The sequence below is a fragment of the Ranitomeya variabilis genome, chromosome 1 (assembly GCF_051348905.1).
Source record: "Ranitomeya variabilis isolate aRanVar5 chromosome 1, aRanVar5.hap1, whole genome shotgun sequence".
NCBI lineage: Eukaryota > Metazoa > Chordata > Amphibia > Anura > Dendrobatidae > Ranitomeya > Ranitomeya variabilis.
The window spans coordinates 70,983,787-71,008,015 of NC_135232.1; the positions used below are offsets into that span (position 1 = coordinate 70,983,787).

The 24,229-nt window shown below is 44.3% G+C and overlaps 1 protein-coding gene across 1 annotated transcript in view; it reads right to left on the minus strand.

Annotated features, from left to right (window-relative positions):
* LOC143793724 (granzyme A-like) overlaps positions 1–21,816 on the minus strand; it is a 51,352-nt gene extending 29,536 nt beyond the window's left edge. The window contains exons 1-2 of the mRNA XM_077280742.1: positions 21,684–21,816; positions 19,342–19,480 (exon numbers count right to left, since the gene is read on the minus strand). Coding sequence (XP_077136857.1) covers positions 19,342–19,480; positions 21,684–21,814 — 270 coding nt within the window. The 5' untranslated portion in view covers positions 21,815–21,816. The remainder of the gene's footprint in view (positions 1–19,341; positions 19,481–21,683) is intronic.
* Between the last annotated feature and the right edge of the window lie 2,413 nt (positions 21,817–24,229).

A 24,229-nucleotide genomic window follows, 5' to 3' on the forward strand; every position in this document is an offset into this window, starting at 1 on the left:
AAAGCAAAAAAAACAGACTTAGCTTAATGAAGCAGGAACCAGGATCAGTGGACAAGAGCACTACAGATTAGCTCTGATATCAACGTTGCCAGGCATTGAACTGAAGGTCCAGGGAGCTTATATAGCAACACCCCTGACCTAACGACCCAGGTGAGCATAAAAGGAATGACAGACATACCCAGAGTCAAATCCCTAGTAGCCACTAGAGGGAGCCAAAAAGTAAATTCACAACAGTACCCCCCCCCCTTAGTGAGGGGTCACCGAACCCTCACCAAGACCACCAGGGCGATCAGGATGAGCGGCGTGAAAGGCACGAACTAAATTGGCCGCATGCACATCAGAGGCGACCACCCAGGAATTATCCTCCTGACCATAGCCCTTCCACTTGACCAGGTACTGAAGCCTCCGCCTGGAGAGACGAGAGTCCAAGATCTTCTCCACCACGTACTCCAACTCGCCCTCAACCAACACCGGAGCAGGAGGCTCAGCAGAAGGAACCACAGGCACAACGTACCGCCGCAACAAGGACCTATGAAATACGTTGTGAATGGCAAACGACACCGGAAGATCCAGGCGAAAAGATACAGGATTAAGGATCTCCAATATCTTGTAAGGATCAATAAATCGAGGCTTAAATTTGGGAGAGGAGACCTTCATAGGAACAAATAGAGAAGACAGCCATACCAAATCCCCAACGCGAAGTCGGGGACCCACACCGCGGCGGCGGTTGGCAAAACGCTGAGCCTTCTCCTGTGACAACTTCAAGTTGTCAACCACATGATTCCAGATCCGCTGCAACCTATCCACCACAGAATCCACCCCAGGACAGTCAGAAGGCTCCACATGTCCCGAGGAAAAACGAGGGTGGAAACCAGAGTTGCAGAAAAATGGCGAAACCAAGGTGGCAGAACTTGCCCGATTATTAAGGGCAAATTCAGCCAACGTCAAGAAGGTCACTCAATCATCCTGATCAGAAGAGACAAAACACCTCAAATACGCCTCCAGAGTCTGATTAGTTCGTTCCGTTTGACCGTTAGTCTGTGGATGAAAAGCGGACGAAAACGACAAATCTATGCCCATCCTACCACAAAAGGATCGCCAGAACCTGGAAACAAACTGGGATCCTCTGTCCGACACAATATTCTCAGGAATGCCGTGCAAACGAACCACGTTCTGGAAGAACACAGGAACCAGATCAGAAGAGGAAGGCAGTTTGGGCAAAGGAACCAGATGGACCATCTTGGAGAAACGATCACATATCACCCAGATGACAGACATGCCCTGAGACACCGGAAGATCCGAAATGAAATCCATAGAGATGTGTGTCCAAGGTCTCTTCGGGACAGGCAAGGGCAAGAGCAACCCGCTGGCATGAGAACAGCAAGGCTTAGCTCGAGCACAAGTACCACAGGACTGCACAAATGACCGCACATCTCTTGACAAGGAAGGCCACCAAAAGGACCTGGCCACCAGATCTCTAGTGCCAAAAATTCCCGGGTGCCCTGCCAACACAGAGGAATGAACCTCGGAAATGACTCTGCTGGTCCATTTAGCAGGCACAAACAATCTGTCAGGTGGACAAGAGTCAGGCCTACCAGCCTGAAATCTCTGCAACACACGTCGCAGATCTGGAGAAATAGCTGACAGGATAACTCCTTCCTTAAGAATACCCACAGGTTCAGCGACTCCAGGAGCATCAGGCACAAAGCTCCTAGACAGAGCATCGGCCTTCACATTCTTAGAACCTGGTAAATATGAAACCACAAAGTCAAAACGGGAGAAAAACAATGACCAGCGGGCCTGTCTAGGATTCAGGCATTTAGCAGACTCGAGGTACATCAGATTTTTGTGATCAGTCAAGACCACCACATGATGCTTAGCACCCTCGAGCCAATGATGCCACTCCTCAAATGCCCACTTCATGGCCAACAACTCCCGATTGCCCACATCATAATTTCGCTCAGCCGGCGAAAACTTCCTAGAGAAAAAGGCACAAGGTCTCATAGTAGCACAACCAGGGCTTCTCTGCGACAAAACGGCCCCTGCCCCAATCTCCGAAGCATCCACTTCAACCTGAAAGGGAAGTGAGACATCAGGCTGGCACAAAACAGGCGCTGAAGTAAACCGGCGCTTCAACTCCTGGAAAGCCTCCACGGCAGCAGGAGCCCAGTTAGCCACATCAGAGCCTTTCTTGGTCATATCCGTCAACGGTTTAACAACGCTAGAAAAATTAGCGATAAAACGACGGTAGAAGTTAGCAAAACCCAAGAACTTCTGAAGACTCTTAACTGACGAGGGTTGAGTCCAATCATGAATAGCTCGAACCTTGACTGGGTCCATCTCCACAGCAGAAGGGGAAAAAATGAACCCTAAAAAGGGAACCTTCTGTACACCAAAGAGACACTTTGAGCCTTTAACAAACAAAGAATTTTCACGCAAAATCTTGAAAACCATCCTGACCTGCTCCACATGCGAGTCCCAATCATCAGAAAAAACCAGAATATCATCCAGATAAACGATCAAAAATTTATCCAGATACTTCCGGAAAATGTCATGCATAAAGGACTGAAAAACTGAAGGTGCATTAGAGAGCCCAAATGGCATCACCAAGTACTCAAAATGACCTTCGGGCGTATTGAATGCGGTTTTCCATTCATCTCCTTGCTTAATGCGCACAAGGTTGTACGCACCGCGAAGGTCTATCTTGGTGAACCACTTGGCACCTTTAATCCGGGCAAACAAGTCTGACAACAACGGCAAAGGATACTGAAATTTGACAGTGATCTTATTTAAAAGCCGATAGTCAATACAAGGCCTCAAAGATCCGTCTTTTTTAGCCACAAAAAAGAATCCCGCACCAAGAGGGGAAGAAGAAGGACGGATATGCCCCTTCTCCAGAGACTCCTTGATATATGAACGCATCGCGGTATGTTCAGGTACCGACAGATTAAACAGTCTTCCCTTAGGAAACTTACTGCCTGGAATCAAATCTATTGCACAGTCACATTCCCTATGAGGAGGCAATGCACTTGACCTAGACTCGCTGAAGACATCCTGATAATCAGACAAATACGCCGGAACTTCCGAAGGCGTAGAAGAAGCAATAGACACGGGCAGGGAATCTCCATGAATTCCATGACAGCCCCAACTTGACACTGACATTGCCTTCCAGTCCAAGACTGGATTATGGGTCTGTAACCATGGCAACCCCAAAACAACCAAATCATGCATTTTATGCAGAACAAGAAAACATATCACCTCCCGATGTTCAGGAGTCATGCACATGGTAACCTGTGTCCAAAACTGCGGTTTATTTTCTGCCAATGGCGTAGCGTCAATACCCCTAAGAGGGATAGGATTTTCTAATGGCTCAAGAACAAAACCGCAGCGCTTGGCAAATGACAGATCCATAAGACTCAGGGCAGCACCTGAATCTACAAACGCCATGACAGGATACGATGACAGTGAGCAAATCAAAGTTACAGATAGAATGAACTTAGGTTGCAAATTACCAATAGCGACAGGACTAACAACCTTAGTAAGACGCTTAGAGCATGCTGAGATAACATGTGCAGAATCACCACAGTAGTAACACAAGCCATTCTGGCATCTATGAATTTTCCGCTCATTTCTAGTCAGGATTCTATCACATTGCATTAAATCAGGTGCCTGTTCAGATAACACCATGAGGGAATTTGCGGTTTTGCGCTCCCGCAACCGCCGGTCAATTTGAATTGCCAGGGCCATGGAATCATTCAGACCTGTGGGAATGGGAAAACCCACCATCACATTCTTAATGGCTTCAGAAAGGCCATTTCTAAAATTTGCAGCCAATGCACACTCGTTCCACTGGGTCAGCACGGACCATTTCCGAAATTTTTGGCAATACACCTCAGCCTCATCCTGGCCCTGAGACATAGCCAGCAAGGCTTTTTCTGCCTGAATCTCAAGATTGGGCTCCTCATAAAGCAAACCGAGCGCCAGAAAAAACGCATCAATATCAGCCAATGCCGGATCTCCTGGCGCCAGCGAGAAAGCCCAATCCTGAGGGTCGCTGTTATGACCCCAGTGGACAGGGTCTCAGAGGAACGTGTAAGTCTGCGAGATTCAAAAATCCAGCTCATAGGGCTGTGGTAACTGGGTTGACCAAATAGCTACTCCTAACGCCAACACTAGAAGTAGCCGGGGATCATGCCTACGGTGATCGCTAGATGACTCGCGCCAGCCGGAGAATCTAACTACCCCTAGGAGAAGAAAACAAAGACCTCTCTTGCCTCCAGAGAAAGGGACCCCAAAGCAAGATACAAGCCCCCCACAAATAATAACGGTGAGGTAAGAGGAAATGACAAACACAGAAATGAACCAGGTTCAGCAAAGAGAGGCCAGCTTACTAATAGCAGAATATAGCAAGATAACTTATCTGGTCAACAAAAACCCTATAAAAATCCACGCTGGAGATTCAAGAACCCCCGAACCGTCTAACGGTCCGGGGGGAGAACACCAGCCCCCTAGAGCTTCCAGCAAAGGTCAGGATACAGATTGGAACAAGCTGGACAAAAATACCAAACAAAACAAAAGCAAAAAGCAAGGAAGCAGACTTAGCTTGAAATACAGGAACCAGGATCATAGGACAAGAGCACAACAGATTAGCTCTGATTTCAACGATGCCAGGCATTGAACTGAAGGTCCAGGGAGCTTATATAGCAACGCCCCTGAACTAACGGCCCAGGTGAGGATATAGGAAAAGTCAGAAGCTCCAGAGTCAAATCACTAATGACCACTAGAGGGAGCAAAAAGCAAAATCACAACAGTACCCCCCCCTTAGTGAGGGGTCACCGAACCCTCACCACGACCACCAGGGCGATCAGGACGAGCGGCGTGAAAGGCACGAACTAAATCGGCCGCATGAACATCAGAGGCGACCACCCAGGAATTATCTTCCTGACCATAGCCCTTCCACTTGACCAGGTACTGAAGCCTCCGCCTGGAGAGACGAGAATCCAAGATCTTCTCCACCACGTACTCCAACTCGCCCTCAACCAACACCGGAGCAGGAGGCTCAGCAGAAGGAACCACAGGCACAACGTACCGCCGCAACAAGGACCTATGAAACACGTTGTGGATAGCAAACGACACAGGAAGATCCAGGCGAAAGGATACAGGATTAAGGATTTCCAATATCTTGTAAGGACCAATAAAACGAGGTTTAAATTTGGGAGAGGAAACCTTCATAGGAACAAAGCGGGAAGAAAGCCACACCAAATCCCCAACACGTAGTCGGGGACCCACACCGCGGCGGCGGTTGGCAAAGCGCTGAGCCCTCTCCTGTGACAACTTCAAGTTGTCCACCACAAGATTCCAGATCCGCTGCAACCTATCCACCACAGAATCCACCCCAGGGCAGTCAGAAGGTTCCACATGACCCGAAGAAAAACGAGGGTGGAAACCAGAGTTGCAGAAAAACGGCGAAACCAAGGTGGCGGAACTAGCCCGATTATTAAGGGCAAACTCAGCCAACGGCAAGAAGGTCACCCAATCGTCCTGATCAGCAGAGACAAAACACCTCAAATAAGCCTCCAAAGTCTGATTAGTTCGCTCCGTCTGTCCATTAGTCTGAGGATGGAAAGCAGACGAAAACGACAAGTCAATGCCCATCCTACTACAAAAGGATCGCCAGAATCTGGAAACGAACTGGGATCCTCTGTCTGACACAATATTCTCAGGGATGCCGTGCAAACGAACCACGTTCTGGAAAAACACAGGAACCAGATCGGAAGAGGAAGGCAGCTTAGGCAAAGGAACCAAATGGACCATCTTGGAGAAGCGATCACATATCACCCAGATAACAGACATGCCTTGAGACACCGGAAGATCAGAAATGAAATCCATGGAGATATGTGTCCAAGGTCTCTTAGGGACAGGCAAGGGCAAGAGCAACCCGCTGGCACGAGAACAGCAAGGCTTAGCTCGAGCACAAGTCCCACAGGACTGTACAAATGACCGCACATCCCTAGACAAGGAAGGCCACCAAAAGGATCTGGCCACCAGATCTCTGGTGCCAAAAATTCCTGGGTGACCTGCCAACACCGAGGAATGAACCTCGGAAATGACTCTGCTGGTCCACTTATCAGGCACAAACAGTCTGTCAGGTGGACAAGAATCAGGCCTATCAGCCTGAAATCTCTGCAACACACGTCGCAGATCAGGAGAAATAGCTGACAAGATAATACCATCCTTAAGAATACCAACAGGTTCAGTGACTCCAGGAGCATCAGGCACAAAGCTCCTGGAAAGAGCATCGGCCTTCACATTTTTTGAACCTGGTAAATACGAGACAACAAAGTCAAAACGGGAGAAAAACAATGACCAGCGGGCCTGTCTAGGATTCAGGCGTTTAGCAGACTCGAGATACATCAGATTTTTGTGATCAGTCAAGACCACCACACGATGCTTAGCACCCTCAAGCCAATGACGCCACTCCTCAAATGCCCATTTCATGGCCAACAACTCCCGATTGCCCACATCATAATTTCGCTCCGCAGGCGAAAACTTCCTAGAGAAAAAGGCGCAAGGTCTCATAACAGAGCAACCAGGGCCTCTCTGCGACAAAACGGCCCCTGCTCCAATCTCTGAAGCATCCACCTCAACCTGAAAGGGAAGCGAGACATCAGGCTGGCACAAAACAGGCGCCGAAGTAAACCGACGTTTCAACTCCTGGAAAGCCTCCACGGCAGCAGGAGCCCAATTAACCACATCGGAGCCCTTCTTGGTCATATCCGTCAAAGGTTTCACAATGCTAGAAAAGTTAGCGATAAAACGACGGTAGAAGTTAGCGAAACCCAAGAACTTCTGAAGACTCTTAACTGACGAGGGCTGAGTCCAATCAAGAATAGCTCGGACCTTGACTGGGTCCATCTCCACAGCAGAAGGGGAAAAAATGAACCCCAAAAAGGGAACCTTCTGTACACCAAAAAGACACTTTGAGCCCTTGACAAACAAAGAATTTTCACGCAAAATTTTAAAGACCATCCTGACCTGCTCCACATGCGAGTCCCAATTATCAGAAGAAAACAGAATATCATCCAGATAAACGATCAAAAATTTATCCAGATAGTTCCGGAAAATGTCATGCATAAAGGACTGAAAAACTGAAGGGGCATTAGAGAGCCCAAAAGGCATCACCAAGTACTCAAAATGACCTTCGGGCGTATTGAATGCGGTTTTCCATTCATCCCCTTGCTTAATGCGCACAAGGTTGTACGCACCACGAAGGTCTATCTTGGTAAACCACTTGGCACCTTTAATCCGGGCAAACAAGTCAGACAACAGCGGCAAAGGATACTGAAATTTGACAGTGATCTTATTTAAAAGCCGATAGTCAATACAAGGCCTCAAAGATCCGTCCTTTTTAGCCACAAAAAAGAATCCCGCACCAAGAGGGGAAGAAGACGGACGGATGTGTCCTTTCTCCAGAGACTCCTTGATATATGAACGCATAGCGGTATGTTCAGGTATCGACAGATTAAAAAGTCTTCCCTTAGGAAATTTACTGCCTGGAATCAAATCTATTGCACAGTCACATTCCCTATGAGGAGGCAATGCACTGGACCTGGACTCGCTAAAGACATCCTGATAATCAGACAAATACTCCGGAACTTCCGAAGGCGTAGAAGAAGCAATAGACACAGGCAGGGAATCCTCATGAATACCACGACAGCCCCAACTAGACACTGACATAGCCTTCCAGTCAAGGACTGGATTATGGGTCTGTAACCATGGCAGCCCCAAAACAACCAAATCATGCATTTTATGTAGAACGAGAAAACGTATCACCTCGCGGTGTTCAGGAGTCATGCACATGGTAACCTGTGTCCAATACTGCGGTTTATTTTCTGCTAATGGCGTAGCATCAATACCCCTAAGAGGGATAGGATTTTCTAATGGTTCAAGAATAAAACCACAGCGCTTAGCAAATGAGAGATCCATAAGACTCAGGGCAGCACCTGAATCTACAAACGCCATGACAGGATAAGATGACAGTGAGCAAATCAAAGTTACAGACAGAATAAACTTAGGATGCAAATTACCAACGGTGACAGGACTAACAACCTTAGATATACGTTTAGAGCATGCTGAGATAACATGTGTAGAATCACCACAGTAGTAGCACAAGCCATTCCGGCGTCTATGAATTTTCCTCTCATTTCTAGTCAAGATTCTATCACATTGCATCAAATCAGGTGTCCGTTCAGACAACACCATGAGGGAATTTGCGGTTTTTCTATCACATTGCATCACATCAGGTGTCTGTTTAGACAACAACATGAGGGAATTTGCGGTTTTGCGCTCCCGCAACCGCCGGTCAATTTGAATAGCCAGGGACATGGTATCATTCAGACCTGTGGGAATGGGAAAACCCACCATAACATTCTTAATGGCCTCAGAAAGGCCATTTCTAAAATTAGCGGCCAGTGCACACTCGTTCCAATGTGTCAGCACGGACCATTTCCGAAATTTTTGGCAATACACCTCAGCCTCGTCCTGGCCCTGAGACATAGCCAGCAAGGCTTTCTCTGCCTGAATCTCAAGATTGGGTTCCTCATAAAGTAAACCGAGCGCCAGAAAAAACGCATCAATATCAGCCAATGCCGGATCTCCTGGCGCCAACGAAAAAGCCCAATCTTGAGGGTCACCCCGTAAGAATGAAATAACAATTTTTACTTGTTGAGCAGAGTCTCCAGACGAACAAGGTTTCAGGGACAAAAACAATTTACAATTATTCCTGAAATTCCTAAACTTAAATCGGTCTCCTGAAAACAGTTCAGGAATCGGAATCTTGGGTTCAGACTTAGGATTTCTGGTAACATAATCTTGTATACCCTGCACACGAGCGGCAAGCTGGTCCACACTTGTAATCAAGGTCTGGACATTCATGTCTGCAGCAAGCTTAAGCCACTCTGAGGTAAAGGGGAAAAGAAAAAAAAAAAAAAAAATGAGAGAGGGAAAAAAAAACTCAAAATTTTCTTTCTTATAATCCCACTTCTGCAATGCATTAAACATTTAATACTGGCCTGGCATACTGTTATGACCCCAGTGGACAGGGTCTCAGAGGAACGTGTAAGTCTGCGAGATTCAAAAATCCAGCTCATAGGGCTGTGGTAACTGGGTTGACCAAATAGCTACTCCTAACGCCAACACTAGAAGTAGCCGGGGATCATGCCTACGGTGATCGCTAGATGACTCGCGCCAGCCGGAGAATCTAACTACCCCTAGGAGAAGAAAACAAAGACCTCTCTTGCCTCCAGAGAAAGGGACCCCAAAGCAAGATACAAGCCCCCCACAAATAATAACGGTGAGGTAAGAGGAAATGACAAACACAGAAATGAACCAGGTTCAGCAAAGAGAGGCCAGCTTACTAATAGCAGAATATAGCAAGATAACTTATCTGGTCAACAAAAACCCTATAAAAATCCACGCTGGAGATTCAAGAACCCCCGAACCGTCTAACGGTCCGGGGGGAGAACACCAGCCCCCTAGAGCTTCCAGCAAAGGTCAGGATACAGATTGGAACAAGCTGGACAAAAATACCAAACAAAACAAAAGCAAAAAGCAAGGAAGCAGACTTAGCTTGAAATACAGGAACCAGGATCATAGGACAAGAGCACAACAGATTAGCTCTGATTTCAACGATGCCAGGCATTGAACTGAAGGTCCAGGGAGCTTATATAGCAACGCCCCTGAACTAACGGCCCAGGTGAGGATATAGGAAAAGACAGAAGCTCCAGAGTCAAATCACTAATGACCACTGGAGGGAGCAAAAAGCAAAATCACAACAGGTCGCCCCGTAAAAAAGAAATAACAATTTTCACTTGCTGAGCGGAGTCTCCAGAGGAACAGGGTCTCAGGGACAAAAACAACTTACAATTATTCCTGAAATTTCTAAACTTAAATCGATCTCCGGAAAACAGTTCAGGAATCGGTATCTTAGGTTCTAACATAGGATTTCTGGTAACATAATCTTGTATGCCCTGCACACGAGCAGCAAGCTGGTCCACACTTGTAATCAAGGTCTAGACATTCATGTCTGCAGCAATCACAAGCCACTCAGAGGTAAAGGGGAAAAGAAAAAAAAATGAGAGAGAGAAAAAAAAACTCAGAGCTTTCTTTCTTATAATCCCACTTCTGCAATGCATTTAACATTTAATACAGGCCTGGCAAACTGTTATGACCCCAATGGCGAGGGTCTCAGAGATATCAGCAAGTCTGCGAAGTACAAAAATCCAGCTCATAGGGCAGTGGTAACTGGGTTGACCATATATCTACTCCTAACGCCAACCCTAGAAGTAGCCGGGGAACATGCCTACGTTGGTCGCTAGATGTCTCGCGCCAGCCGGAGAGCTAACTACCCCTAGAAGAGGAAAACAAAGACCTCTCTTGCCTCCAGAGAAAGGACCCCAAAAGTAAGATACGAGCCCCCCACAAATAATAACGGTGAGGTAAGAGGAAATGACAAACACAGAGATGAACTAGGTTTAGCACAGAGAGGCCCACTACTAATAGCAGAATATAGTAAGATAACTTATATGGTCAACAAAAACCCTATCAAAAAAATCAAGGTTGGAGATTCAAGAACCCCCGAACCGTCTAACGGCCCGGGGGGAGAACACCAGCCGCCCTAGAGCTTCCAGCAAGATCAGGATACAGATTATATACAAGCTGGACAAAAATAGCAAACAAAAACAAATTGCAAAAAGCAAAAAAAACAGACTTAGCTTAACCCCTTCACCCCGAAGCCTGTTTTCACCTAACTGACACGGCCAATTTTTACAATTCTGACCACTGTCACTTTATGAGGTCATAACTCTGAAACGCTTCAACGGATCCTGGTGATTCTGAGATTGTTTTCTCGTGACATATTGTACTTTATGATAGTGGTAAAACTTCTTCGATATGACTTGCATTTATTTGTGAAAAAAACAGAAATTTGTCGAAAATTATGAAAATTTAGCAATTTTCAAATTTTTCGTTTTTATGCCCTTAAATTAGAGAGTTATATCACATAATATAGTTAATAAACAACATTTCCCACATGTCTGCTTTACATCAGCACAATTTTGGAAACATAATTTTTTTTTGTTAGGGAGTTATAAGGGTTAAAAGTTGACCAGCGATTTCTCATTTTTGCAACAAAATTTGCAAAACCATTTTTTTTACGGACCACCTCACACTTGAAGTGACTTTGAGGGGTCTATATGACAGAAAATGTCCAAAAGTGACACCATTCTAAAAACTGCACCCCTCAAGGTACTCTAAACCGCATTCAAAAAGTTTATTAACCCTTCAGGTGCTTCACAGGAATTTTTGGAATGTTTAAAAAAAATTGAACATTTAACTTTTTTTTCACAAAATTTTTACTTCAGATCCAATTTGTTTTATTTTACCAAGGGTAACAGGAGAAATTGGACCAAAAAAGTTGTTGTACAATTTGTCCTGAGTACGCCGATACCCCACATGTTGGGGTAAACCATTGATTGGGCACATGGCAGAGCTCGGAAGGGAAGGAGCGCCATTTGACTTTTCAATGCAAAATTGGCTGGAATTGAGATCGGAACCCATGTCGTGTTTGGAGAGCCCCTGACGTGCCTAAACAGTGGAAACCCCCACAAGTGACACCATTTTGGAAAGTAGACCCTCTAAGGAACTAATCTAGATGTGTGGTGAGCACTTTGAACCTCCAAGTGCTTCACAGAAGTTTATAATGTGGAGCCGTAAAAAAAATTAATATTAATTTTCACAAAAAATGATCTTTTTGCCCCAAATTTTTTATTTTCCCAAGGGTAGCAGGATAAATTGGACCCCAAAAGTTGTTGTGCAATTTGTCCTGAGTACGCTGATACTTCATATATGGGGATAAACCACTGTTTGGGCGCATGGCAGAGCTCGGAAGGGAAGGAGCGCCATTTGACTTTTCAATGCAAAAGTGGCTGGAATTGAGATCGGAACCCATGTCGTGTTTGGAGAGCCCCTGACGTGCCTAAACAGTGGAAACCCCCACAAGTGACACCATTTTGGAAAGTAGACCCTCTAAGGAACTAATCTAGATGTGTGGTGAGCACTTTGAACCTCCAAGTGCTTCACAGAAGTTTATAATGTGGAGCCGTAAAAAAAATTAATATTAATTTTCACAAAAAATGATCTTTTTGCCCCAAATTTTTTATTTTCCCAAGGGTAGCAGGATAAATTGGACCCCACAAGTTGTTGTGCAATTTGTCCTGAGTAAGCTGATACTTCATATATGGGGATAAACCACTGTTTGGGCGCATGGCAGAGCTCGGAAGGGAAGGAGCGCCATTTGACTTTTCAATGCAAAATTGGCTGGAATTGAGATCGGAACCCATGTCGTGTTTGGAGAGCCCCTGACATGCCTAAACAGTGGAAACCCCCACAAGTGACACCATTTTGGAAAGAAGACCCCCTAAGGAACTTATTTAGATGTGTGGTGAGCACTTTTAACCCCCAGTTGTTTCACTAAAGTTTAGAATGTAGCGCTGTGAAAATCAAAAAATCATTTTTTCTTTCCACAAAATGATGTTTTAGCCCGCAATTTTTTTTCCCCCAAGGGTAACAGGAGAAATTGGACCACAAAAGTTATTGTCCAATTTGTCCTGAGTACGCTGATACCCCATACATTGGGGGGAACCACTGTTTGGGCGCACGGCAGAGCTCGGAAGGGAAGGAGCGCCGTTTGAAATGCAGACTTAGATGGATTGGTCTGCAGGTGTCATGTTGCATTTGCAGAGCCCCTGATGTACCTAAACAGTAGAAACCCCCCACAAGTGACCCCATATTGGAAACTAGACCCCCCACGGAACTTATCTAGATGTGTTGTGAGAACTTTGAACCAACAAGTGTTTCACTACAGTTTATCACGCAGAGCCATGAAAATAAAAAATATTTTTTTTTCCACGAAAATTATATTTTAGCCCCCACATTTTTATTTTCCCAAGGGTAACAGGAGAAATTGGACAACAAAAGTTGTTGTCCAATTTGTCCTGAGTACGCTGATACTTCATATATGGGGATAAACCACTGTTTGGGCGCACGGCAGAGCTCGGAAGGGAAGGAGCGCCGTTTGAAATGCAGACTTAGATGGATTGGTCTGCAGTGTCATGTTGCATTTGCAGAGCCCCTGATGTACCTAAACAGTAGAAACCCCCCACAAGTGACCCCATATTGGAAACTAGACCCCCCACGGAACTTATCTAGATGTGTTGTGAGAACTTTGAACCCCCAAGTGCTTCACTACAGTTTATAACGCAGAGCCGCGAAAATAAAAAATATATTTTTTTCCACGAAAATTATATTTTAGCCCCCATGTTTTTATTTTCCCAAGGGTAAGGCTGGTTTCACACTTGCGTTTTTTTTAAAAACGCATGTGTGAAAAAACGCATGTAATCGCGGTAAAACGCATGCGTTTTTTTAGACGCATGCGTTTTTATAGAAAAACACAAGAAAACAAGAAAAAACCAAAAAACCCTAACCCTACCCCTAACCCTACCCCTACCCCTAACCTGAAATACATGGCACTGAAATACGTGGCACTGAAATACGTGTATATACGTATATACGTATATAAGTGCCACGATATTTCAGTGGCCACGTATTTAAGTGCCACGTATTTAAGTGCCACGTATTTAAGTGCCACGTATTTCACGTAAATGCCACGATATTTCAGTGCCACGTATTTCACTGAAATACCGTGGCACTTAAATACGTGGCACTGAAATATCGTGGCACTGAAATACGTGGCACTGAAATACGTGGCACTGAAATACGTGGCACTGAAATACGTGGCACTGAAATACGTGGCACTATGACTGTCAGAAAATGTTCATTAAACGGTTAGGGATGAGTTTAGGGGTAGGGTTAGGGTTAGGGTTTGGATCCCTTTATCACCTTGATGGTGGTGGGTGACTTTTCAGTGTGTGTTCTGTTTTTTTTCTATAAAAACGCATGCGTTTTTAACGCAAACAAACGCGTTGAGATCGGACGCCATGTCGCGTTTGGAGAGCCCCTGATGTGCCTAAACAGTGAAAACTCCCCAATTCTAACTGAAACCCTAACCCCAACCCTAACCCTAGTCCTAACCCTAGCGCTACTTTCACACTAGCGTTTTTTTGCATCCTGCAAAGTCATCTGCAGGATGCGTTTTTTCCCCATAGACTAACATTAGCGACGTATTGACACACGTCGCAAGCGTCGTGCGACGGTTGCGTCGTGTTGTGGCGGACCGCCGGCAGCAAAAAACGTTACATGTAACTTTTTTTGTGCTGACGGTCCACCATTTCCGACCGCGCATGCGCGGCTGGAACTCCGCCCCCACCTCCCCGCACCTCACAATGGGGCAGCGGATGCGTGGAAAAACAGCATCCGCTGCCCCCGTTGTGCGGCGCTTGCACAGTATGCGTCGGTATGTCGGGCCGACGCAGCGCGACGGCCCCGTACCGACGCTAGTGTGAAAGTAGCCTAACGGGAAAATGGAAATAAATATATTTTTTAAAATTTTATTATTTTTCCTAACTAAGGGGGTGATGAAGGGGGATTTGATTTACTTTTATAGCGTTTTTGGGCGGATTTTTATGGTTGGCAGCCATCACACACTAAAAGACGCTTTTTATTGCAAACAATAGTTTTTGCATCACCACATTTTGAGAGCTATAATTTTTCCATATTTTGGTCCACAGAGTCATGTGAGATCTTGTTTTTTGCAGGACGAGTTGACGTTTTTGCTGGTACCATTTTTGGGTACATGACATTTTTTGATCGCTTTTTATTCTGATTTTTGGGAGGCGGAATGAACAAAAACCAGCAATTCCTGAAATTCTTTTAGGGGGTGCGTTTATACCGTTCCGCGTTTGGTAAAAAGGATAAAGCAGTTTTATTCTTCGGGTCAGTACGATTACAGCGATAACTCATTTATATAATTTTTTTATGTTTTGGCGCTTTTACACAATAAAAACTATTTTATATAAAAAATAATTGTTTTTGCATCGCTTTATTCTGAGAGCTATAACTTTTTTATTTTTCTGCTGATGATGCTGTATGGCGGCTTTTTTTTTGCGGGACAAGATGACGTTTTCAGCGGTACCATGGTTATTTATATCCGTCTTTTTGATCGCGTGTTATTCCACTTTTTGTTTGGCGGTATGAGAATAAAGCGTTGTTTTTTGCCTCGTTTTTTTTTTTTTTTTTTTACGGTATTCACTGAAGGGGTTAACTAGTGATATAGTTTTATAGGTGGGGTTGTTACGGACGCGGCGATACTAAATATGTGTACTTTTATTGTGTGGTGTTTTTTTTATTTAGATAAAGAAATGTATTTATGGGAATATATTTATTTTTTTTTTCTTTATTTAGGAATTTATTTTTTTTTTTTTTTTTACACATGTGGAAAAATTTTTTCTTTACTTTTTTACTTTGTCCCAGGAGGGGACATCACAGATCGGTGATCAGACCGTGTGCATAGTACTCGGTCTGATCACCGATGTGCCAGGCACATTGCAGGGGCTTGCCGGCGCCTGCTATGAGGATTCTCAGCAGACGCCGGCAAGCAGGGTCATCTTATGACCCGGAAGGAGTCCCGCGGCCATCTTGGATCCGGGGACTTCTTCCAGGTCACCGGAGCAGCGCGATCTCATCGCGCTGCTCCGGTGGGAGAGCGCAGGGAGCCCCCGTCCCTGCGCGATCCCCCTCTATGCCGCTGTCACTATTGACAGCGGCATCAGAGGGGTTAAATGCCCGCGATCGGCGACAGCGCCGATCGTGGGCATTGCTGCGGGGTGTCAGCTGTCATATACAGCTGACACCCGCACCCGATCACCGCGGCGCTCAGCGTGAGACCGCGGTGATCGGGGCGCCGTACTAGTACTGCGGCTGTCAGTAACGCAGTGCCGGCAGCGCAGTACTAGTACGGCGCATGTCGGGAAGGGGTTAATGAAGCAGGAACCAGGATCAGTGGACAAGAGCACTACAGATTAGCTCTGATATCAACGTTGCCAGGCATTGAACTGAAGGTCCAGGGAGCTTATATAGCAACACCCCTGACCTAACGACCCAGGTGAGCATAAAAGGAATGACAGACATACCCAGAGTCAAATCCCTAGTAGCCACTAGAGGGAGCCAAAAAGTAAATTCACAACACTTGTCCTTCAAACCGCACATTCAAACTCTTGCCACCTCCTGTCGCCTCCAACTCAAAAATATTGCCAGAATCCATCCCTTCCTCACCTCACAATCTACTAAGACTCTTGTGCATGCCCTTATCATCTCCCGCCTCGACTACTGCAACACCCTCCTCTGCGGCCTCCCCGCTAACTCTCTTGCACTGCTCCAGTCTGTCCTCTACTCTGCTGCCCGGCTAATCCACCTCTCTCCTCACTACTCCCCTGCTTCTCCCCATTGCAAATCCCTCCACCGGCTCCCAATTCCCCAACGAATCCAGTTCAAACTACTAACACTGATCTACAAAGCCATCCACAACCTGTCCCCTCCCTATATCTCTGAACTCATCTCCCAATACCTTCCCTCGCGTAATCTCCGATCCTCCCAAGACCTCCTACTCTCCACCACACTTATTCGGTCCTCACACAACCGCCTCCAAGATTTCTCCCGAATATCCCCCATCCTCTGGAATTCCATGCCTCAACACGTCCGACTATCCACCACCCTCGGATCCTTCAGACGGAACCTGAAAACCCATCTCTTCAAGAAAGCCTACAGCCTGCAATAACCATTCTGCTGCCTTGCCATCGCCAGAGCAGCCGCCTCACCACCGCCAGAGCTGCTGCACCTCCGACCTACCTGTCTCTCCCCCACTATCCCATAGAATGTAAGTCCGCAAGGACAGGGTCCTCTCCCCTCTGTACCAGTCTGTCACTGTAAACTTGTTTACTGTAAACGATATTTATAACCCTGTATGTAACCCCTTTCTCATGTACAGCACCATGGAATTAATGGTGCTATATAAATAAATAATGCTAATAATAATAATTAACGCAATGTGAACCCAGCCTAATTGCTAGAAGAGCAAAATCCCCACTCATTGGACCCCATTTTGGAAACTATACCCCTTGGGAAAATTTTGTCTACAGGTGTAACTATGATTTTGACTCCATTGGTATTTTCCAGAAGCAAGCAGCAATGAATGATGCCAAATGAAAATTGTAAACTGCTGTTGCAGTGACCAGTACATTATGCCCAGCCCATACTTCTGGAGACATGCACCCGTAAGTTAGGTAGGCTCTCATCACTTCAGAAATGCCAAACGTGGACACAATATGTGGTTTAGATACACTGTGGGGCTCCAAAGGTAGGGGGCATTTGGATTTGTAAGGGCCGAATTTGCTGAATTTCTTTTGGCGGGTAAGGAGCCATTTAACTTTTGGAGACCCTTTGTACTGCCAGTAACGTGGAAGCCCCCAATATTTCCATTAACAGATGATGTACCTGAGTGAGGACTTTTATTGGGAATATTTTACATAAGGTTTAGGTTCACATTTATCCGGCGCTCTACGCTGACCACTTACTTTGGGGTTTACATCAAAATCTCTGAGTGACGTGATTCAGTTGAAACTTCAAAGGATCCACTCCTATAATGAGGCAGCAGAGTTACTCTGGACTCCTTCTGGCCTCTATTCAGCGGTGTTCATTTCAGAAGTGCACAAAACTGTGGCCAACGGCACTTTTATGCAATTCTAAAAAGATGAACACCGCCGTATCATAGGTCAGACGGCGTCCACAGTGCCTCCATCTGTCTCATTAGAGGGAATATTCTGTCAGAGGTTACGTCTGAATCACATATTTCAGAGATTTACACGGAAACCCCGGTGTAAGCGCTCAACGCAGAACGCAGGACAAATGTGTGCCAGGCCTTACTGCGATCTTTGGGAGACAGAATAAAAAAATGAACAGTAGGTGAAGAATTGATTTTATTTATTTTTATGCCATTCCTTGTGCGGCATAAGTAATTAGGTGACTTTATTCTTTGGGTCAGTGTGATTACAGCAATACCCGATTTATAGGTTTTTATGTTTGGCTGCTGTCAGACACTAAAAGACGCTTTTTATTGCTAAAACAAGTTTTTGCATCACCACATTTTGATTGCTATAATTTTTCCATATTTTGGCTCACAGAGACATGTGAGGTCTTGTTTTTTGCAGGACGAGTTGAACTTTTTATTGGGACCATTTTCACGCAAATGACATTTTTTGATCACTTTCTATTCCAATTTTTGGGAGGCAGAGTGAACAAACACCAGCAATTCAGGAATTTTTTTTTTTTTTTTTTGGGGGGGGCTTAAGCTGTTCCGTGTGTTGTAAAATTGATAAGGCAGTTTTATTCTACGGGTCAGTACGATTACAGCAATGCCTCATTTATATAGTTTTTATGTTTTGGCGCTTTTACACAATAGAAATTGTTTTATCGAAAAAATAATCATTTTTTTATCACTTTATTATGAGAGCTATAACTTTTAGATTTTTCCGCTGATCGAGCTGTTTGGCGTTTTTTTTTTTGCAGGACAAAATGATGTATCATGTTTGCAGCATCCCCATGTCAATCTGTCAGCTCTGCACTGACATGGAAAGTTGTTGATCATGCACTGCGCATGATCAGCATGTTTCCTAGCTCTGGTGTTACCATGGTAACGATGGGGACACTGCGTCACACTGCGGGTTCTTCGATCCAAAGGCTGTCAGCCCTCTGCCAGATCCCCGAACGCTGCTATCGTGTTCAATTACTGCAATTTGGGGGTTAAGCCGAGTATCAGCTGTCAAAATAGGCTGACACCCGGCGGGGATCGCCCGCCCACCACTAGTGAGCGTGGGCGATCGTGCAGACATAATAATCTGTCCGTTTTAAATTGGCCCAGGTCACATGGATAGATTGTTACGTCTGATGTCAGAAAGGGGTTAAAGGGAACCTGTCATGTCAAAAAATGCTATTAACCTGCAGAAATGGATTTAATCTGCAGGTTAATGGGGTTCTAAAGAGGTGCAGCCGCTATACTGAAAGCTTGGCAACCGAGAGGAAATGAACATAATTTCTCCTGCCCACCTCAGGCTTTCAGTCATAGAGGCACGGCGTCAGTCACTGCTCAGTACATAGGTGAGCTGTATCCACGCCTACGGCCACGGTACTAACAGCCAGCCAGCTCTGTAATTAAGCCCTTCTGAGCTGGCTGTCAGTCAGTGCCAGGACGTGGTTGCAGCTGCCGGTTACTATGTAACTCTACTGTTCTGGTTTTAGCCTTGATTTACATCTTCTCAATGTTTTTCTTCTTACCTCTAAAAGCTGAATGTCATTGATTTTGCGATCCTTATCATACTGCGGGAACTTAATGCCTCGTTTAATGTTAAACTTCTGGTCAGCACGAATATTTGACCGCAAATGAGCACCAAGTACAGCATATGAAGTAGTGCCACTAGAAAGAAAATGTTAAAAATCACCTTGGTCAGAACATTTTTGGACAAAAATAAAGACTCAGTTGATCAATAATCACTTTACATTTTAACCCCTTTTGACATGACGATTTATCTACTTCTATTTTTTTCTGCCCTTCATGAGAGAGCCATAACTTTTTTTTTAAATCATTTTTTATTTTTCTGTCGACAGCCATATCAAGGCCTATTTTCTTGCAGGACGAGCTGTAGTTTTGAATGATGCCCTGCATTTTACCACACAATGTACTGAAGAATCAGAAAAAAAATCCAAATGCAGTAATTTTGAGAAAAAAGTTAAATTCCGACATTTTTAGGCTTTTTCAGAATTCGTCATACTGTAAAAATTACCTGGCAACATGTTTTTTTCAGTTCAGCAGAGTTACAGTGAAACCAAACTTGCATGGATTTTTTTCAAACTCATTTATTAAAAGAAAAAATTTTGAATTTCTTAAAAAAAAAAAAAAAAAAAAAAAAAGGAAATGTTTTTGTCATCATTTTTAAAGACCCATTACGTTTTCATTTTTCTATCAGTTAGGCTGTGTGAGAACTTGTCTTTATGCGATAAGTTGACCTTTTTATTGATAACATTTTGGGCTTCATACAACATTTTGATTACTGCTTATTGTATTCTTTGGCGGAGTTGCGGCAACCGCAAAACTGCAATACTGGGTTTTCAATTTTTCTCATTATGGTGTATATTGATCTGGTTAATTCATTTTAGATTTTTGAAACATTAGACCATTAGACTTTTATAGACACAGAGATACCACTTTTTTATTATTTCTTTACTTTTAATGAAGAAGGGGAGGATTTGACTTTGTTTTTATGCTTTTTTCATATTTAATTTTCTTTTCTCACATTGTTAGTCCCCTTAGGTGACTTTAACCTACAGTCGTTCGATTGCTTATACTATATACTTTGATACCACGGTATTGCAATATATAGAAAAATTCCAATTCTCCTGTGAAGCTCAGGCTACGGCCGGGATCACACTAGCGCATAATAAGGACGAGTGCTATGCGAGAAATCATCGCATAGCACTCGGACTAGTGTTAATCTATGGGGCAGCTCCCATCACTCTTTTTTTTTCTTGGACGTATTCAGCATGCTGTGATTGTACACCAATGCAAGTCTATGGGTGAGAGAAAAAATCGGACACCACGCAGACCATCAGTGTGACATTTTCCTCATTTCAGCCCATTGAGCCATTAACTTCAATGAGGAAAAGCAGTGAGGAATGTAAAGCCATACGGATACATAAGTGTAAGAAAATCGCATCATCGCATTGCTAACGCATTACACACGGATGACTATAGGGAGACCACTTGTGCGACTCTCGGCAATGAGACTTGGACCGATTTTCCACAGGTTTAGTGTGACCCCGGCCTACAGCTGAGCTTCACAGGAGGACCAATATGTCAGTTACTGGAGCCTTCAGCACACCCCCGACTCCGAAGTCAACCCATCAGGCTGAGGAGAAATGACAGAGTACAGAATTACAGAGAAATTAGAGTATATATGATATTTTGAAAGTTTCTTATTGCATTTTTATGGTGGAGTTAGGGTGTCCAAATATCTGCAATTCTGTCAAACAGATTTTTGCTTTGTAGCATTTATATTACTGGTTAAATAATTTTATACTTTGAGAACTCAGACTTCTATGGAAGCTACAATACCAAATATGTTGTGATTTTTTTATACAGTATATCTATTTTTAATGTGGGATAAAAGTGGATTTAATTTTTGTTTTTTTGTTGCTTTTTTTTTAGTTCCCTAGGGGGACTTTAACCTACGATTGTCTGAGTGCTTGTTCTACATGCTGCAGTACGGAAGTAATTGCAGTACGTAACTAAAATCAGTCGACTATTGCTGGGCTTCACACAAGTGAAGTCACAAGGGTCACTCGGGCTATCTGCAATTGCTGTCTGAGATTCACAACAGCATTTAAAGGGTTACCATTACCAGTAGTGATTGGCGCTCAGTGGCTTTTGTTACAGGCGGATGCTGATTGTGTAACACAGCTGGCATCTGCCAGATATGGCTCAGTCCCACCTCCTAAGCCCCTTTCAAGGTTACAATGCGTGTAAGAGTATCGTTGGATGATTGCGAGAACCTCTGAAAAGAATAAAATGTATGGTTTCTCTAACTATTGGTGCTACTGTCAGGTAGGGTGCTTATACTTACACATTACAATGAGCGGCAGTTAAAATCCATTTTGGTCTAATTAATGCCCCTCCACATTCACCATTTAACATCAGAAGAGCCATGTATTTTCTGGAGTGCGCAGTGACAGCTTTTCCTCCAATAATATCCATGCCGACATCTGTGGATAAGGATCAGTATTGGAAATTAGTCTGGAATAACTGAAGGGACACCATGATGTCTAGCAAGTTGTAATGTGGAAAACTCCAAATCAAACAATTACATTATCCAAAATGGAGTGACAGCAGATCCTATCGTTGACATCTGCAGGCATTTCTGGTCATCATAATACAAGGATCCCAGTTCCCGACAATTGACGGCATCAATAAATATCTCCACCCTTATGAACTGAAATGAAGTTATAGACACAAATTTATTATAATGGAAAAATCAGCACAGAATTTAGAATGAAAGGAAAATGATAGACGTGGCCCATCAGGGATGTTACAGTGAGGATTTTTAAGGAGTTTATAAAGCAGAAAATGGTTATGTGTACACGGCACCTAATTTCAGGTGGTCTCCACTGTGGAAACTGCCTGAAAACCCATCAAAAACATTCAATAGAATAAACATATTCTTGTCTGTGGAAGAAATAACATTGTTGAGCACATGTTCAGCCTTTTGTTACTTCTTTTAACTGCTTCTTGATTCAGAAACCACTCTTCGGGTGACTTTTGCTCGGAAGCAATCCATTCTCTTAATAGTAGATGTAGTAGAAAGATACCACCACATAAACAATGGAAAAACTGTCAGCGGTTCCTCTTAAGGCCAGTCTCACACATCCAGATAATTCCGGTAGCGGAGAAATCGGTACCGGAGTTATCCGTGTCCGTGTGTCCGTGTGCTCACATGGCACATCAGTGTGGCACATGTGCGGCAGCCGTGCGCCGCCTGTGTGCTGACTGAGGACCACACGGACCGTGCAGGAGACAGCACTAGAGTTAAGCGCTGTCCCCTGCTTTTGGTGTTGAAGCCGGCATTCATTCCTTCTCCCCAGCAGCATTTGTTGGAGAGAAGGAATGAAAAATCAAGGTTTTTTCATTTTATTTGTTTAAAATAAAGTTCGGGGCCCTATTGGAGGTGGAGCCACATATTCATCCCTTTAATGAGCGGTACCACGTGACCGCTCACACAGGACAAGCTGCCGGCGCTGAGAGGAGGCATCGCGGGAGCTGGGTGAGTATTTTAATGCAAACAGGAGGGCGCACAGGGGGTGGGAGGCGGGAGGTGACCCCGAACTTTATTTTAAACAAAAAAAAAAATAAAAAAAACCTTGATTTTTCATTCTTTCTCTCCAGCGAACGCTGCTGGGAAGAAGGAATGAATGCCGGCTTCAGCACAAAAAGCAGGGGACAGCACTTAACGGCGGTACGTGCACACGGAGGAGAGTGCACACTGTTCTCCGTGTGCACATGTGTGGGACGCTTTGCGGACCGTGCTGCCGGAGAAACGTGGACATGTCTCTGTGTTTTGCACACGGACACACGGTCCGCGAAAAATCACTGACATCTGCAGAGACACATTGATTTTAATGTGTCTACGTGTGTCAGTGTCTCCGGTACGTGAGGAAACTGTCACCACACGTACCGTAGCCACTGACGTGTGAAACAGGCCGAAGAAGGAATCTTCTGACTTTTTTCTGAAGAAACTTTGCAAAAGTAAACTCAGATGGCTCTGCCATCAAATTACAAATGCCGTGTGCACATAGTCAGTGAGCAGAAACTCTCAAAATCCTATTCACCTATTCTAATCTGCACCAAAACTTGTAGCTTCTGCTTAGTTAAAACTCCAAAAATTCAATTTAAAAACTCAGCATGCACATACCCCAGGCTACTTTCCCACGTTGATTATTTGGTGAGTTTTTGATGTTGCATATTTTCTGCAGCATTTCTGCACCTAGCAGGCCACGTTCACATGGTCAGTGTTTGGTCAGTATTTTACATCTAGTGATGAGCAAATATACTCGTTACTCGAGATTTCCCGAGCACGCTCGGGTGTCCTCCGAGTATTTTTTAGTGCTCGTAATTTGAGTTTTTATTGCCGCAGCTGAATGATTTACATCTGTTAGCCAGCATAAGTACATGTGTTGATTCCCTAGCAACCAGGCAACACCCACATGTACTTATGCTGGCTAACAGATGTAAATCATTCAGCTCCGGCAATAAAAACTAAAATTACGAGCACTAAAAAATACTCAGAGGACACTCGAGCATGCTCGGGAAATCTTGAGTAACGATTATAGTCGCTCATCACTATTTACATCCTTAAAAATTCAAAGCAAAACTGAAAATTATGTGAGCTGGGAGCAAATTAATTGTGCAAATATCATGGTCCCCTGTTAGTACTGCAATTATGTATGCAAATAGAAGAAACTTCTACTCAATAATATTCAATAGCTGAAAAATGGAGTGCTGATTTCAATTGTATAATCAATTAGCATAATTTTCATTAATTACAAAAAATGTTTCTAAACAATAATGAGATATAATAAAAAGGACGTGAATTATAGATAAGATGCAGTATCACCC